This window comes from Eleutherodactylus coqui, chromosome 1 (assembly GCF_035609145.1).
Source record: "Eleutherodactylus coqui strain aEleCoq1 chromosome 1, aEleCoq1.hap1, whole genome shotgun sequence".
In the NCBI taxonomy this organism is placed as follows: Eukaryota; Metazoa; Chordata; class Amphibia; order Anura; family Eleutherodactylidae; genus Eleutherodactylus; species Eleutherodactylus coqui.
Window position 1 is genome coordinate 2,126,666 of NC_089837.1, and position 17,896 is coordinate 2,144,561.

Below are 17,896 nucleotides of genomic sequence, written 5' to 3' on the forward strand. Positions count from 1 at the left end.
GGGAGGATGTAGAGGGATGTGTACGTGGCCGCCATGCTGGAGGCGGGGTCACCAGGTAAGAGGAGTGGGAGTATGTAGAGGGCCAGCGGGATGTGTACGCGGCCGCCATGCTGGAGGGGGGGTCACCAGGTAAGAGGAGTGGGAGTATGTAGAGGGATGTATACGCAGCCGCCATGCTGGAGGCGGGGTTACTAGGTAAGAGGAGTGGGAGTATGTAGAGGGATGTGTACGCGGGTGCCATGCTGGAGGCCGGGTCACCAGGTAAGAGGAGTGGGAGGATGTAGAGGGATGTGTACGCGGCCGCCATGCTGGAGGCGGGGTCACCAGGTAAGAGGAGTGGGAGCATGTAGAGGGATGTGTACGCGGCCGCCATGCTGGAGGCGGGGTCACCAGGTAAGAGGAGTGGGAGTATGTAGAGGGCCGGCGGGATGTGTACGGGGCCGCCATGCTGGAGGCGGGGTCACCAGGTAAGAGGAGTGGGAGTATGTAGAGGGCCGGCAGGATGTGTACGCGGCCGCCATGCTGGAGGCCTGGTCACCAGGTAAGAGGAGTGGGAGTATGTAGAAGAATGTGTACGCGGCCGCCATGCTGGAGGCGGGGTCACCAGGTAGGAGGAGTGGGAGTATGTAGAGGGCCGTCGGGATGCGTACGCGGCCGCCATGCTGGAGGCGGGGTCACCAGGTAAGAGGAGTGGGAGTATGTAGAGGGATGTGTACGCGGCCGCCATGCTGGAGGCGGGGTCACCAAGTAAGAGGAGTGGGAGGATGTAGAGGGATGTGTACGTGGCCGCCATGCTGGAGGCGGGGTCACCAGGTTTGAGGAGTGGGAGTATGTATAGGACCTGAGCGATGTGTACGTGGCCGCCATGCCTGAGGCGGGGTAACCAGGTAAGAGGCGGCAGGTATGAGGTCACCTACATTCTCCCATCACAGTGTGTCTCCACAGATGGAGTCGGGAGGAGAACCCCCCCAGAAAGATGTCCCTGTTCTCCATATTCCCAGGACTGTGCAGAGGAAGATGTCTTGGAGAATCGGCAGGTAAATAGCGCTGAGCCCTGAAGTACATCTATTTGGAGGGTGGAGCTCTCTGCTCCTGCTCTTTATAGAGGGTGGAGCTCTGGTCCTGCTGTATATAGAGGGTGGAGCTATGGTCTTGCTCTATATAGAGGGTGGAGCTCTCTGGTCCTGTTCTATATAGGGAGTGGAGCTCTCTGGTCCTGCTCTATATAGCGGGTGGAGCTATGTTCCTGTTCTATATAGGGGGTGGAGCTCTCTGGTCCTGCTCTATATAGAGGGTGGAGCTCTCTGCTCCTGCTCTATATAGGGGGTGGAGCTCTGCTCCTGCTTTATATAGTGGCGGAGGTTTCTTCCCCTGCTTTATATAGGGGGCGGAGCTTTCTGGTCCTGCTCTATATAGGGGGTGGAGCTCTCTGCTCCTGCTCTATATAGGGTGTGAAGGTCTGTGCTCCTGCTCTATATAGGGGGTGGAGCTCTCTGGTCCTGCTTTACATAGGGGGTGGAGCTCTCTGGTCCTGCTCTATATAGGCTGTGGAGCTCTTTCCTCCTGCAGACATACATTTCAGCGGTCTGTTAGATTTCCCGCCCCTCCACCATATTGTACTGAATTATTCCATATGACACATCAGGGTGAAGATGATATTAAAGTAGAGGTAGAAGAAGAGAGGATGAGGGGCGATCACCCGTGGAAGAGTGAAGTGGAGGAGGACGTTCCCGCAGGTAGGTGATGATGAGCTGGGGGGTCCTTGAGGTTTGGTTGCACCTTAGCACTCTAGTAACCCCTCAGGCGGTGATACATGGTGTTGGGTGCAGGAGGGGTTGGGAATATATAGAAATCCTCCCCGCCTCTTCTATCTGGACGGTCATGTATTGGGCTTGGTGTCAGTACTTGGGGCTGAGCAGTGGTGATGAGCAGCGGCACTAATGTACGGGGTAATGATGGAGGTGTTTAAGTACAATGAGACGGTAGCGGTTAGTGGGGGGAGAGTCTTCTTCTTTCGGCGGTGGATGCTTCTACCTCACTGGATGAAGTGGCGGAGGCCTCATGCTCTACTAATAAGCCCCTGAAGGTGGAGGAGATCTGCCCTTCTGGAGGCGTTAGAGGTGTAGTGATTGGAGAGTCGCACTGTGGGAACCAAACTGGATTTATTCCTGGAAGACCCTGAATCTTAAGAGGTTCTATGTCATCCGGCTCCAAGACAGTTCAGCTGAGGGAGGAGTTCCTTCTCTTGACGCCATTTGTCAGTACGAGCGGACGTATACCTGCTGTGCCACATACTGGTTGGGATTGGAACTAAATCCAGAGGTGACCTGGTCTTCACCCTTTATTCCCACTGATCAGGATGTGGGCTTCGCTGTGGGGTCCCCAGGCTATTACTCTAGCAGTGGTCCTAGTAGTGTGAAAGCTGATGCTGCGTTAGAGCATGGCGCAGTTCGTGAGAGGGTGAACAGCCAGTGGTCACAGAACTGGTTCAGCTTTATACAACGGGGTTGGGGGGGAAAGAAGCGGGGCCACTAGAACAAGCCGAGGACTGGAGCCCAGAATCTGAACGCACCTAAGTAGGTCCTAAAGACCATAAACTCAGGCATCCTCCATAGAGGTTAAAGCCTAGGGCACCTGATGATTGGCACAGGTCCATGCTGGCCTTTTAAGGGTACGGACGCCCTCCGGCCGCAGACAGACAAGATGCATTGACTACAGCAGGTTGTCTGATGAAGAGAGGAGAAGGACATATGCCACAACAGGGGGGTAAGCTGGTGGCCATGAACAGTAACACCATCAAGGCCTTTGATTCATTGAATTGGAACTATTTATACCGCTCACGATGACCTGTTGGACTTTCTGTCAATCACAGAACGTTCTCCACCGATGTTATACACTTTACTGGATCTCCGGGAGGACACGAGTCTGGAAATAACTGCCTTAGGCCACCTTGAATGGAGCGCCCTGGGTGTCGTCATGGGTGTAAGGGAAACAACTGTAAACTTGCCCATAATCCATCTTGTCAGAGTTCATGACGGCACCACTTAATGTCTGCCTATATTATGTTTGGGTCAACTACAAAATAGAATGTAAATTTACTGTACCGAAATTGGCATTTCCTGGAGTCCGTAGGTAACACAACCACCAATGAGGTAAGTCCCCAATGTACTATCAGAAGAGGCAGTTTAACAAGCAGTAATTAATTAATCAACATACTTTCAAAGTTGGGAAGAACAACAGAAAGGACACCATTGTAGGCATTAACTATAGGCCACCTGGACAAGCAGAAGATATGGAGGAACTCTTTCTACATCAGATGGCCAAGCTCTCAAAGAAGCCCAACATAGTGATCATGGGAGATTTTACCCATCCAGACATTTGTTGGGGATCTCTCAGGTAAAAGTATGGATACATTACATTACAGATTCTTATCCGCTCTCGCTGACAACTTTATCTTCCAGAAGGTAGAAGAGAAAACAAGGGGATCTGCTATCCTGGACCTAATTCTTACCAACAGGGAGGGAATGGTTGAGGAAGTAAGGGTGACTGGGACCTTAGGAGGTAGTGATCATGATATCCTTGGATGTTGGATAACAAGGGGAGGAAGACCTGAGAAAACTCAGACCTCAAGGTTGGATTTCAGAAAGACAGATTTTACTGAACTCAGAAAGAGGAAGAATCCGATGGCCGGATGTTCTTAAGGACAGAAATGTCCAAGAAGGTTGGGAAATATTGTGAAATGAGATTCTCAAAGCACAATCATTACCAATCCCTAAAAGAAGGAAGAATGGGAAGCATTTAAAGAGACCCGGGTGGATGAACACAGAACTTGTACACATGTTAAAGAGGAAGAAAATATGTTTATTAAATGGGAAGAGGGGGGGGGGGGGAATATCTAAAGGAGAATATAATGGGGTCTGCAGAAACTGTAGGACAAGTATCAGAAAAGCTAAAGCTGATAATGAATTGAGGCTTGTAAGAGAGGCCAAAAGCAATAGAAAAGGATTTGGGAGTCAAAAGCAAAAGAAAAGTCAAAGATGCTATTGGATGCTTACAGGATGAAAATGGTGAATTGGTTAAGAATGATGGTGAGAAGGAAGAACTTGTAAATTCCTATTTTGTATCTGTTTTCTCTCAGAAAGTAGATGGAACATCAACTGATCTTCCCTGTGCTATTGGGGGAATAAAAGAATGCAGACTATCTGTAAGCAGAGAGATGGTGAGGGAACACTTAGCTAACTTACATGAATCCAAGTCTCAAGGTTCAGATGAATTACATCCTAGGATACTAAAGGAAGCAGCAGAGGTAATTGCTGAACCACTCGCCAGAATCATTGAAACTTCCTGGAGAACAGGAGAAGTCCCAGAAGATTGGAAAAGGGCAAATGTTGTCCCTATCTTCAAAAAAGAGAAGAAGGTGGATCCAGGAAACTGCAGGCCTGTGAGCCTGACTTCTATACCAGGAAAGATCTTTGAACAAATTATTAAACAGCATGTATGCAAGTACTTGGATGAGAATGGAGTAATTAACCAGAGCCAGCATGGGTTTGTAACAAACAAGTCATACCAGACTAATCTAATTTCCTTCTATGACAGAATCACTGACTGGGTTGATCAGGGAAATGCGGTGGATATAGTATATCTTGACTTTAGTAAAGCATTTGACAAAGTATTTCATACCACACTTATTGAAAAAATGACCAAATCTGGGATTGACAAGGCAACTGTTAGGTGGATTCACAACTGTCTGAGTGATCGTACTCAAAGAGTGGTCATAAATGGCTGCACATCCAAGTGGAAGAATGTATCAAGTGGGGACCACAAGGCTCTGTCCTGGGCCCAGTGTTGGTCAACATTGTTATAAATGATCCAGAGGAGGGAATTGTGGGAAACTGATCAAATTTACAGACAACACAAAAGCTAGGAGGGATAGCAAACACTAGTGAAGAGAAGGAGAGGATTCAAAAAGATCTAGCAAAGCTTGAACAGTCGGCAGCGACTAACAGAATGGTATTTAACAAGGAGAAATGCAAAGTCCTACATCTGGGCAAGAAAAATGAAGAAAGCACATACAAAATGGGAGGAATTGGGCTAAGCAGCAACTCATGTGAAAAAGACTTGGGTATACTAATAGATCATAGAATGAACATGAGTCAACAATGTGATGCAGCAGCCAAAAAGGCAAACACAATTCTGGGATGTATTAAGAGAAGCATGTGGAAATGTTTAGCTTGCAAAAAAGAAGGCTGAGAGGAGACTCAACAGCTGTGTACAAATATCTGAAGGGCTGTCACAGTGCAGAGGGATCAGCTCTATTCTCATCTGTACAAGGAAAGACTAGAAGCAATGGGATGAAACTGAAATGGAGGAGACACAGATTAGATATTAGACAGTGAAGGGATCAATGAGTGGAACAGGTTGCCACTGGAAGTGGGGAGTTCTCCTTCAGTAGAAGTGTTCAAACAAAGGCTGGACAGACATCTGTCTGGGGTGATTTAGTGATCCTGCACTGAGCAGGGGGTTGGACCAGCTGTTCAAGCTTTTCTAGATCCTTTTTGAATCCTCTCTCTCTTCCCTACTGTTAGCTATCCCTGCTAGCTTTGTGTCATCAGCAGATTTGATCTGTTTCCCATCAGTTCCCCCCTCCAGATCATTTATAACAATGTTGAACAACGCTGCTTTACTAAAGTCAAGATACACTATGGTCTCCATTCGGTGAAAGCAACTTTGATGGCCAGAAGTTCTTTGTTCCCGACATCCTAGTTTTTCTCTGCGGGTGGTAGGGTGTAGGACAGGAATGTGCAAGGATGTAGTTGCATCTTCTCTCCGACTCGCTGTAACAGGATGCCTCCCACAGCAGAGTCAGAGGTGTCCACCCTCACGACAAAAGACAATTCTAGGTTTGGGTGGATCAGTACTGGTGCTGACGTAAACAGAGAAAATGTGTTGCACCTTTGTGAGGGAGGTGATGTGAGAGGTGACCTTTGAGAAGTCCTTGATAAATCTTCTCTAGAGATATGCAAAACCAATCCAGGACGGCTTTAACATTGCTGGGATCCATACTTAAACCCTCTAGAGAGATAATGTATCCAAGGAATTGTATTTTGGTCTGTTCAAACTCACTTTTCTCTAACTTGATGGTTTTTCTTTTGGAGGCGTTCCAAGACCACCCGAATGTGTCCGTGATGTTCCTTCAAATTGTCAGAGAAGATGAGGATGTCGTTGAGCTATGCAACTACAAATTGATCCAACAGGTCTCAAAATACGTCATTGATAAAGTGCTGAAAGGCAGCGGGAGCATTGCAGAGACCGAACAGCATCACTAGCGATTCAAAATGTCCATGTCTTTGTCTTGTTCTGAAGGCCGTCTTCCACTCATTTCCAGGATGGATCTGTACCAAAGACTTTAGCTGCCCAAAGCCTCTCCAGCAGCTCTGGGATTAACTGGAGAGGATAGCAATTCTTAATAGTAATCTTGTCTAGTAACTGGTAATCGATACACGGTCGCACAGTAGAATACTTCTTTTTAACAAAGAATATGAATGCTCCTGCCGGAGAGGTAGAAGGACGGATGAAGCCCTTCTTCAGATTGTCCTTCAGATGTTACCGAAGGGCCCCCAACTCTGGTTCTGTGAGGTTGAAGATATGCCCAAATTGAATAGAAGATCCCGGGAGCAGCTCAATAGGACAGTCATATGGCCAGTGAGCTGGCAGCTGGTCAACCTTCTTACTGCAAACATCCCTGAACATCCGGTAGTGAACTGGTAATTTCTCTAAGTCCTGTTGCTCATCCTCGAGGTCCTGTACTGGTTTAGGGCCATATGGTGCCATCTGGCAGTTTTCCTTACAAGGTAGAGGCAATGGTCCTGATTTCGCAGTTGATATAGGGGTTATGGGTAGAAAACCAGGTGATCCCGAGAATCACTGGGAGCTTGGGGATGAGATGAGCTGGAAGCTGATTGTCTCGTGGTGGTCAGGTTTCATGTGGAGCTCCAGTTCAATGGTCTCCTGTGTGACAGGGCCTGAAGACAAGGGGGACCCATCCATGGTTTCCATATCCATCATACTGAACCCACCCCAGAGAGAATAGGTTTTCCTGGTGGACTGGAGGTATTTTTAGTAATTTTTTGGGAGAAAGTAAAAGTAGGGTACCTCTGAATTTGCTATACAAACAGGTTTTTTTTTCATTTTAACCCCTTAGTGACGGCCCCGTTGCCTTTTTATGTCCTAGCTAAGTGGGCTTTAATCCTAGAGTACGTAAAAATACCCACCTCTTTTGATTAAAGCCCTCTTAGTTGAGGAAGTGACAGCTCCATGCTGTCAGTGCTCGCAGCTAGCCCCAGCATGAAGCTGTCATTCTGGGCTGCGGGCAGTCGTCCGCCCCCCCCCCCCTTTCACCCCCGGCAATGTGATCGGTGCTATCCAATGGATCCCAATATAGTGGAAAAAAATGTTTTAAAAAGTTAAAGATTCAGCTGCCCTGATGGATCAGATCCATCAGGGCAGCTGAGATTACTTACCTGCCTTGTCCGAGGTGTCCCGCGGTAATGGGGTCCTGCAGGACCTGTAGCTGCTCTTCTGCGCATGCGCGCCAGACGAACGATGTAACGCGCATGCGCAGAAGGCCGGGAGCCCCGGCAAATTTAAAATCTTTTGGCTCCCAGCTCCTGAAGGTAGCCGGGAACCAGGAGATGTTACTAGGGACCGCGGTGAGCTATCCAATGGATAGCGGCGATCATGAAAAGTTGAAAAAAAGTTAGTTTCACCGCCCCCTCATGGGTCGGATCCATGAGGGGAGGTGAAAATACTCACCTCGGGTCCTCCGCCATGTCCTGGTTTTCTGGGACCTGAAGTCTCCTTCTGTGCATGCGCGCCCGACGTCAATCATCAGGCGCGTGCACAGAGCGGCTCGAGCCCCAGGAAATTCAAAATCCCTCTGCTCCTGGCTGCCATGTGTAGAGTGATGTGACCGGGGACGTGATCAGTGAGATCCAATGGATAACAGTGAGCATTTAAAGTTAAAAAAAAAAGCGGTGTAAAAAGTAAAAAGTAAAAAAAAAAACTAAAAAAGCTGTTTCATCTCCGCCCACGGATCATATCCATGAGGGAGGATGAAATGACGTACCTAAGGCCCGCGGATTTATCCGCGGACCTTAACCCAGCGTCTGCGCATGCGCCGGTCGCCAAAACGGCAGACGCATGCGCAAAAGCCGTGGATTGCCAGGGTAATTTAAATTCTCCCTGCTCCTGGCTACAAAACTTAGCCAAGAGCCTGGAGATTTCACGGGGGCCGCGGTCAGCGGTTCCTGATCACGTGTTCGCCGTTATCCAATGGATAATGGCGATCACGTAAAAGTTAAACAAAAGGTGAAGGGTCATCTCCCCTCACCGATGCGATTGCTGAGAGGAGATGAAACTTTTTACCAGAGGCCTCCGTATTTAAGCCCCAAAGGGTTCCTCCTCCGCGGGCTTTCCTGAAATTCTGCACATGCGACGGCCGGCAAAATGACAGACACATGCGCAGGAAGCGGGGAGCCCAGGAAACTTAAAATCTCCTTGCTCCCAGCGACCAACGGTCACAAAGGCCCTGGAGCAGTGAGCGGTCCCCGGTCACATGATTAAAAAAAAGCGATCTACCTTAGGCCGGTCTCACATGACCGGATAGGAATTACGGATTCCGCATGCGTCTGATCCGCGGTAATATGCAGATCAATCGCATTGGATTACACAATTCCGCTCACATTAGCGGGTCGGAATTGTGTAATCCACTCGCAGAAAAGAGAACGCAGCAGGTTCTATTTTACCGCGGCTATCCGCAGCATGGAGCCCATTGTGCTCCATGGTCGCGGATATACCCGCAGCCCATATGCTACTACATTGTGTACGGGCCGCGGGTACCTGTGTCATCACTAAGCGACGGTGCGGGAAATACAAACAAAAAAAAGTACTGCGCATGACCGCCTGTGTGAGTACGCAGTTATGCACAGTACATTACGGGGCCGTACGCAGGGTCACAGCCGGGATCTGCTGCGGGCCTCCGCAAGCGGATTCCGCATACGGCTGCGTGAGCCCGGCGTTATTCAGACCGCTACCTGTAATACGTATTTTACAAGAAGCCCCGGGAACGCTCGCCTTCCTGCAGTTCCAGAAGAAGCTTGTTGTGCGTCTTCTGTGTGAGACCGCTGCACCACGAAGACTCACGGAACGCCACTTTTTATACCCCATACCCGCCACTGAGGTCACGAAATACCCCCCAAAAGGATGGGAGGAGGAGGGGGATACCCGGATTATTGCCCCATGTGCCCATCCCAACCAGCCTCCATAATTACCCCTGTCTGCGGACATGACACACAGTTCACATTATTACTTTTATCTAAGGTTTGGGGAACGCCAAAAAGGGGGAGGGGGGGATCTTTTTAGGGAGTCCTTTTTTTTTTTTCTGCACAAGTCAGCGATTAGACTGGAGTTTATTCCGTTGTGCCCTGAAATCCAACGGGTGTTCCTCCATTACAGGCCGAGCCATGTGTCCAGTAAGTAGATTAGGGCCACAGTATGTTTCTGAACACGGGACAAATGGGGGGACCCATTTTGGGGTGAACGTCTGCATTACCATGTACACTGTACAAAAAAAACTGTTTTTAAATTGACACAATTGCCAAAAAAAATGACAATTCAAAATTCTTCCAATTTTGGCGCTTTTAATAAATAAACACAAGTTCTATCGGTCTATTTTTACCACCTAAATGAAGTACAACATGTGGCGAAAAAAACCTCAGAATCACCAGGATCTGCAGAACCGTAACGGAGTTATGCTATGCTAAGTGACATGGCAGATCTCCAAAATGTGGCTCTGCCACTAAGGGGCAAACCGGCTTGGTCACTAAGGGGTTAAACCAGCAATTTTGTACCAATGTGTTTTCCACCAAGCTGTGAAGAGAACTTGTAATATCAATTGTTAATTTTTGTTTCCCCATTTTCTGAAAATACTCCACATTTCCCCGAATTCTTAAGGCTTCATCGTCCTAGTAGTCTCCATCCATGATTACAGGAGCTCCGCCCTCAGCAGCATTTCTGATTACAACGTCTCCATTGGCAGCAAGCTTTCTGAGGGTGGCCGGTTTTCATAGGCTTAGAGTGGAATGACTTTTAGGGCCTCGGGCAACAAGACGGTCCTCCAGTTATGCCATAACTATCACTGCAACAATAATATAAAGGATCAGGGCCACCACCACGCACAATTGTTAAGCACACGCTCGCTGCACTGCATACTCCTTTCTCATTGGATAATTGAGGGGGTAGGTGCGGTTATGTAATATATTCTGGTGCTCCACATTGCAGGTTAGTAGTCATTATCATGATATCCATATCTGTGAGGGACACTGGTTATCTGAGATACGCATGACCCTCTTGAGAATGCCATCATGATCCCGGTGACTACTTACATGGGAGAACCATGTTGGAATAGGATGAAGTATATGACATCTTAGGTGTCGTGGATTGTTGGTCGTGGCATGGTGGCCTCGACACAGGCCAAGATCTGTTGCCTTGTTATGCAGGACAAGGGTTAATGCACCATGTGCAGAGTCTGCTGGTGCTCTCTTTCTTTTTGCTGCATGGATGCATGCTGGATTAGTCATGCCTGGAAGTAGGGTGGAGGTGTGGTTTTCTATTCACTCTTTCAGTCCCTAGGTGGGGAGTGGCTATATATTCTCACCCCTCCCTTTGCTCAGTGCTGCTTATTCCAGTCCATGGTGGAGTTCTTGGAGTTTGGAGCTCTTCTTTGCTGGGTGTACTGCTACTTGCAGATAAGTTGCTGCGGATTCCTTTTCAGTTGTATTCATTTCTGTTTTGCTTTGCTGTTCGTTTCATCTCTCTAGTGGTCCCTATAGGGACAATCAGAGCCCAAGATGAGGACCGTGGAGCCACCTCTATCGAGACGATTACTCCGCTTCTAGGCAGGGACCCATCACCTCCCTGCTAGTTTAGGGACAGACTTCCTTCTCCCAGGAGTGGTGCTCTCGTTCAGCATATACTGTTGTGCGGCTATTCCTAACCGCGTGTCCATTCCCTATCGCCGCGCTGAGTGTAGTACTCTGGTGTCGCACGGGCTTTACATCTGGGCTACGTATTTCAGTGCATAAATCTATCCACTACAGTAGTTGAGAACCTCGCCCTGCGTCCGGGCCGAGCGTGGTGCTTGTGAGCCGCACGGACGTGACATTAGGGTCCTGTAGGCTGACCGCAGGGTTAGCCTCTGTGGGCTGCGGGCACTCTTGTCAGGACGATCACCCCGCAGCTTGATAGGGCATTTATCAGTGCGCCATCTGAAGCCACGCTTATCTTCTCTGGGATGTCACCTATATACATCATATCATGAACATCAAAGCTTGAGTCTGCACATTTATGAGAACTGTGAAAAGCTGTTGTCCAGCCCCAGGCCGTAAGTGTATACCGTTATGTATCCCGTTATTATGTGTTCGTCAGCCGACTGTCATTTTTAAAGTACTTTTTGATTTAAGTATTTTTAAAAAGGGGTTAACCTTTTGCAGCGATATGTAATCATGCCACAACTCTAATCGTTTGCATATAACTGCAGGCCGAGTACTGCAGCCAAACAACACTCCTCCTAGAGGTGTGTGTGTGTGTGTATGTGTATATATATATATACTAGCTGATATACCCGTCTTCGCCCGAGTTAATTTGGTACTGGTGTTTATCTGGTGTTCACACGGAAAATCTTCTGAAGTCGTGGTTACTTTAGAGATACTGAGGAAAAACATATGTTCACCATTTTGCATAGTTCTCTGCGTTACCCAGGAAACACCACGTGGAGGCAACCATGCGACGTTTGCTTCATATAAAATGACATCAGGAAGTGAGAGAATTAGATTACGTACGTAAAATTTGGATGCTAATTTTTTGCGCTAGAATTGAATAATGGAGTTGGGACCCATTCGCTTTTCCTATTTATGACATAATCAATGCTCGTGCCAAATTTCATGTTTCTATGATAACGGAAAGTGAGAAAATTAGATTCCGTATGTAAAATTTGGACGCTAATTCTTTTGCGCATAGGATTGAATAATCAAGTTGGGACCCATTAGCTTTTCCTATTTATGACATAATCAATGCTCGTGCCAAATTTCCCATTTCTATGACATCGGTAAGTGAGAGATTTAGATTCCGTCCGCAAAATTTTGACGCCAATTTTTTTGCGCTAGAATTGAATAATCGAGTTGGGACCCATTAGCTTTTCCTATTTTGGAGATAATCTATGCTTGTGGCAAATTTCAGGTTTCTACGACATCGGGAAGTTGGAGAACTTTTGGCCAGTCAGTCGGTCGGTCAATGAGTCAGTGAGGGCTTTCGTCTTTATATATATATATATATATATATATATATATATATATATATAGGTGTGTGTGTGTGTGTGTGTATGTATGTATATATATATATATATATATATATATGTGTATGTGTATATATATGTATGTATGTGTGTATATATATATATATATATGTGTATGTATGTGTGTGTATATATATATATATATATATATATATATATATATATATATATATATATACACACATACATACATACACATACATATATATAATGTGTGTGTGTGTATATATAATATATATATATATATATATATATATATATATATATATATATATATATATACACTACCGTTCAACAGTTTGGGGTCACCCAAACAATTTTGTGTTTTCCATGAAAAGTCCCCCTTATTCCCCACCATGCGTTGTGAAATGAATAGACAATAGAGCCAAGACATTGACAAGGTTAGAAATAATGATTTGTATCTGAAATAACATTGTTTTTACATCAAACTTTGCTTTCGTCAAAGAATCCTCCTTTTGCAGCAATTACAGCATTGCACACCTCTGACATTCTAGCTGTTAATTTGTTGAGGTAAGCTTGTGAAATTGCACCCCACGCTTCTAGAAGCATCTCCCACAAGTTGGATTGGTTGGATGGGCACTTCTGGCGTACCATACGGTCAAGCTGCTCCCACAACAGCTCAATGGGGTTCAGATCTGGTGACTGCGCTGGCCACTCCATTACCGATAGAATACCAGCTGCCTGCTTCTGCTGTAAATAGTTCTTGCACAATTTGGAGGTGTGTTTAGGGTCATTGTCCTGTTGTAGGATGAAATTGGTTCCAATCAAGCGCTGTCCACTGGGTATGGCATGGCGTTGCAAAATGGAGTGATAGCCTTCCTTCTTCAGAATCCCTTTTACCCTGTACAAATCTCCCACCTTACCAGCACCAAAGCAACCCCAGACCATCACATTACCTCCACCATGCTTAACAGATGGCGTCAGGCATTCTTCCAGCATCTTTTCATTTGTTCTGCGTCTCACAAACGTTCTTCTTTGTGATCCAAACACCTCAAACTTGGATTCATTCGTCCACAACACTTTTTTCCAGTCTTCCTCTGTCCAATGTCTGTGTTCTTTTGCCCATCTTAATCTTTTTCTTTTATTGGCCAGTCTCAGATATGGCTTTTTCTTTGCCACTCTGCCCTGAAGCCCAAAATCCCGCAGCCGCCTCTTCACTGTAGATGTTGACACTGGTGTTTTGCGGGTACTATTTAATGAAGATGCCAGTTGGGTACCTGTGAGGCGTCTGTTTCTCAAACTAGAGACTCTAATGTGCTTATCTTCTTGCTTAGTTGTGCAACGCGGCCTCCCACTTCTTTTTCTACTCTGGTTAGAGCCTGTTTGTGCTGTCCTCTGAAGGGAGTAGTACACACCGTTGTAGGAAATCTTCAATTTCTTAGCAATTTCTCGCATGGAATAGCCTTCATTTCTAAGAACAAGAATAGACTGTCGAGTTTCAGATGAAAGTTCTCCTTTTCTGGCCATTTTGAGCGTTTAATTGACCCCACAAATGTGATGCTCCAGAAACTCAATCTGCTCACAGGAAGGTCAGTTTTGTAGCTTCTGTAACGAGCTAGACTGTTTTCAGATGTGTGAACATGATTGCACAAGGGTTTTCTAATCATCAATTAGCCTTCTGAGCCAATGAGCAAACACATTGTACCATTAGAACACTGGAGTGATAGTTGCTGGAAATGGGCCTCTATTCACCTTTGTAGATATTGCACAAAAAACCAGACATTTGCAGCTAGAATAGTCATTTACCACATTAGCAATGTATAGAGTGCATTTGTTTAAAGTTAGGACTAGTTTAAAGTTATCTTCATTGAAAAGTACAGTGCTTTTCCTTCAAAAATAAGGACATTTCAATGTGACCCCAAACTTTTGAACGGTAGTGTATATATATATATGTGTGTGTATGTATGTATGTGTGTATATATATATATATATATATGTGTATGTATGTGTGTGTGTGTATATATATATATATATATATATACATATATATATATGTATGTGTGTGTATATGTATGTGTGTATGTATGTATGTATGTGTGTATATATATGTATGTGTGTATATATATATATATATATATATATATATATAATGTGTGTGTATGTATGTATGTGTGTATATATATATATATATATATATATGTGTGTGTGTATATATGTATGTATGTGTGTGTATGTGTGTATATATATATATATATATATATATATATATATATATACACACACATAATATTGTATCCTATTCCTGCCTGATGAAGAACCCTGCGTAACTTCCTGAGCTCGCTGTAACATCCTCTCTTTGTCAGCCAGTAAGAGCTCTCCTATCTACATGATGACTTTGCTTCTCTCACTAGTTACAATCCAGTTTTCTCTACTGGTTGACAGCATACCAAACAATGTTCTATCAAGTCCGTTGTGATATGACCTATGACCTAATGACCTTTTGAGGCAAAGTCAGAAGTGGATTGATTCGAAAAGGGAAATCTAAAGAAAGATCTACTTTTCCTTCCTGCTGGATCCTCTTCTGAATGTTGCTCAAAAACTACATTAACCCTTTCCAATCCACTGTCTGACGTCTGAAGACATTTTGATTGAAGGCTGTACAGCTCTGATGTCGGAAGACGTCCGGCAGGGTATTCTTACTGTATATTACTGGCCGCTCTGTTGTCAGGGGCCTCTCCAGCACGTCCCATACTGCTGTACTGGCTCTAGCCAGCAGGTGGCGCCATTGTAAAATGGCAGAAAGAGAAATCCCCCTAGGAAACCTTGAATCTAAAATTGGATTGCAAAGGAATAAAAAACATCAGGGTTTTCAGCCGAATAGGAGTATTATATATATTGTTGTACTTTGGAGTCTAAAATGAAATTCATTTTATTTGTCACAGACAATCCCGGTGCGACCTCTGAGGAAAACTTCACGTTATCAGTAAATTATAAGGTAGAAGATGAAGATATCGGGCAGCCCTCTTCAGGAGAAAACCTCATTACCATCAATGTACCTCCAGATCCATCATATAATCCACCTAAGGATGAGACATCTTTTCCTGATGAAACACAGGTTGTTACCACAATTCTGGGTCAGAATGGGGAGAAAAGGTTCCAATGTGGTGAACAGGGAAAACCATTTGCAAGAAGCTCAGTTCTTTTTATGCACAGAAGACTTCACACAGGAGAGAAGCCGTATTCATGTTTACAGTGTGGGGAAGGTTTTATAGATAAATCATATCTTGTTAGACATGAAAGAATTCACACAGTAGAGAAGCCATACTTATGTTCAGAATGTGGGAGATCTTTTACAAGAATATCATATCTTGTTACACATCAGAGAAGTCATGCAAAAGAGAAGCCATATTCATGTTCAGAATGTGGGAGATGTTTTACTAATCAATCACATCTTTTAATGCACGAGAGAAGTCACACAGAGAAGTTGTATTTGTGTTCAGAGTCTGGGAAATCGTTTACAGATAAATTCAATCTTATACATCAGGGAAGTCACACAGGTGAGAAGCCATATGCATGTTCAGAATGTGGGAAATGGTTTCCTCAGAAATCACATCTTGTTACCCATAAGAGAAGTCACACAGGAGAGAAGCCATATTCATGTTCAGAATGTGGGAAATCATTTACAAATAAGCCAAATCTGGTAAGACATGAGAGAATTCACACAGGGGAAAAGCCATATTCATGTTTAGAATGTGGGAAATGTTTTACAAATAAATCACATCTTGTTATACATGAGAGAAGTCACACGGGAGAAAAGCCGTATTCATGTTCAGAATGTGGGAAATGTTTTATAGATAAATCAAATCTTGTAAGACATAAGAGAAGTCACACAGGAGAGAAGCCGTATTCATGTTCGGAATGTGGAAAGTGCTTTCAGCAGAAATCACATCTTATGACACATCAAAGAAGTCACACAGTGCAGAAGCCATTTACATGTTTAGAATGTGGGAAATGTTTTCATACTCAACAAAGACTTGGGGATCATCAGAGAATTCACACATGAGAAAAGCCATTTTTATGGTCTATTTGAAAAGGTTTTACAAAGAAATCAAAATTTGAAACTAGGCAGAGAATTCTCACAAAGAAGTGATCATATCGGCACCATCATAACAATCAGACAGCACGCCCGCTGCCTTGGGGTCACACTGGACTCTGACCTCGCCTTTACCCCCCACAGCGAATTTCTGGCACCTCTAACATCTGGCCATCCCTCACCATGGACACGCTAAAGACACTCGTGGTCGCCCTCATCCACTCCTGTCTCGACTACTGCAACTCGCTACTCATCGGCCTCCCCCGCACTAGACTCGCTCCACTCCAATCCATACTAAATGCAGCAGCTAGACTCATTTTTCTATCCAGTCGTTATTCAGACGCCTCTGCATTATGACAGTCGCTGCATTGGCTGCCCATCCACTGCAGAACTAAATGTAAACTCCTCTACCTCACTCACAAAGCTCTGCATGGCGCTGCGCCACCATACATCGCCTCCCTACTGTCAGTACACCACCATACATCGCCTCCCTACTGTCAGTACAGCACCATACATGGCCTCCCTCCTGTCAGTACAGCACCATACATCGCCTCCCTCCTGTCAGTACAGCACCATACATCACCTCCCTCCTGTCAGTACACCACCATACATCGCCTCCCTACTGTCAGTACACCACCATACATCGCCCCCCTCCTGTCAGTACACCACCATACATCGCCTCCCTACTATCAGTACACCACCATACATCGCCTCCCTACTATCAGTACACCACCATACATCGCCTCCCTACTATCAGTACACCACCATACATCGCCTCCCTCCTGTCAGTACACCACCATACATCGCCTCCCTCCTGTCCGTACACCATCATACATCGCCTCCCTCCTGTCAGTACACCACCATACATCACCTCCCTCCTGTCAGTACACCACCATACATCGCCTCCCTCCTGTCAGTACACCACCATACATCGCCTCCCTCCTGTCAGTACATCACCATACATCGCCTCCCTCCTGTCAGTACACCACCATACATCGCCTCCCTCCTGTCCGTACACCACCATACATCGCCTCCCTCCTGTCAGTACACCACCCAGCCCGCTCACTCCGATCGGCTAACACACTCAGACTAAACACCCCTGTAATACGAACCTCACATGCTCGCCTACAGGACTTCACCAGAGCAGCACCCATCCTCTGGAACGCTCTACCCCAAGGCATCCGGACAATTCCCGATGCACGAAATTTCAGATGTGCCTTAAAAACGCACCTCTCCAGGGAGGCATACCAAATCCCCTGACCTAGTCCCCCGCCCCTGCCTATGGCTCCCCACACCTTCCACCCTGCCTATCGCATATGACCTCTACCCCTGCACCTCCTTACCGCCCCACCCTGTTTGCTTCCTAATAACTGATTTCCACATGTAATCCCCTACTGCCTGTGTTCCTCATGCCCTATCCCCCCCCCTTTGCA

General features: G+C 45.8%; 2 protein-coding genes across 4 annotated transcripts in view; one reads left to right on the forward strand and one right to left on the reverse strand.

Moving 5' to 3' along the window:
• LOC136617616 (zinc finger protein 436-like) overlaps window positions 1–16,943 on the forward strand; it is a 17,598-nt gene extending 655 nt beyond the window's left edge. The window contains exons 1-3 of the mRNA XM_066594273.1: window positions 1–1,037; window positions 1,646–1,736; window positions 15,313–16,943. The exon at window positions 1–1,037 is cut by the window's left edge and continues 655 nt beyond it. Coding sequence (XP_066450370.1) covers window positions 849–1,037; window positions 1,646–1,736; window positions 15,313–16,433 — 1,401 coding nt within the window. The 5' untranslated portion in view covers window positions 1–848 and the 3' untranslated portion in view covers window positions 16,434–16,943. The remainder of the gene's footprint in view (window positions 1,038–1,645; window positions 1,737–15,312) is intronic.
• The window catches only part of LOC136617486 (zinc finger protein 84-like), a 522,213-nt gene that overhangs the window by 322,052 nt on the left and 182,265 nt on the right, over window positions 1–17,896 (reverse strand). The window lies entirely within an intron of this gene.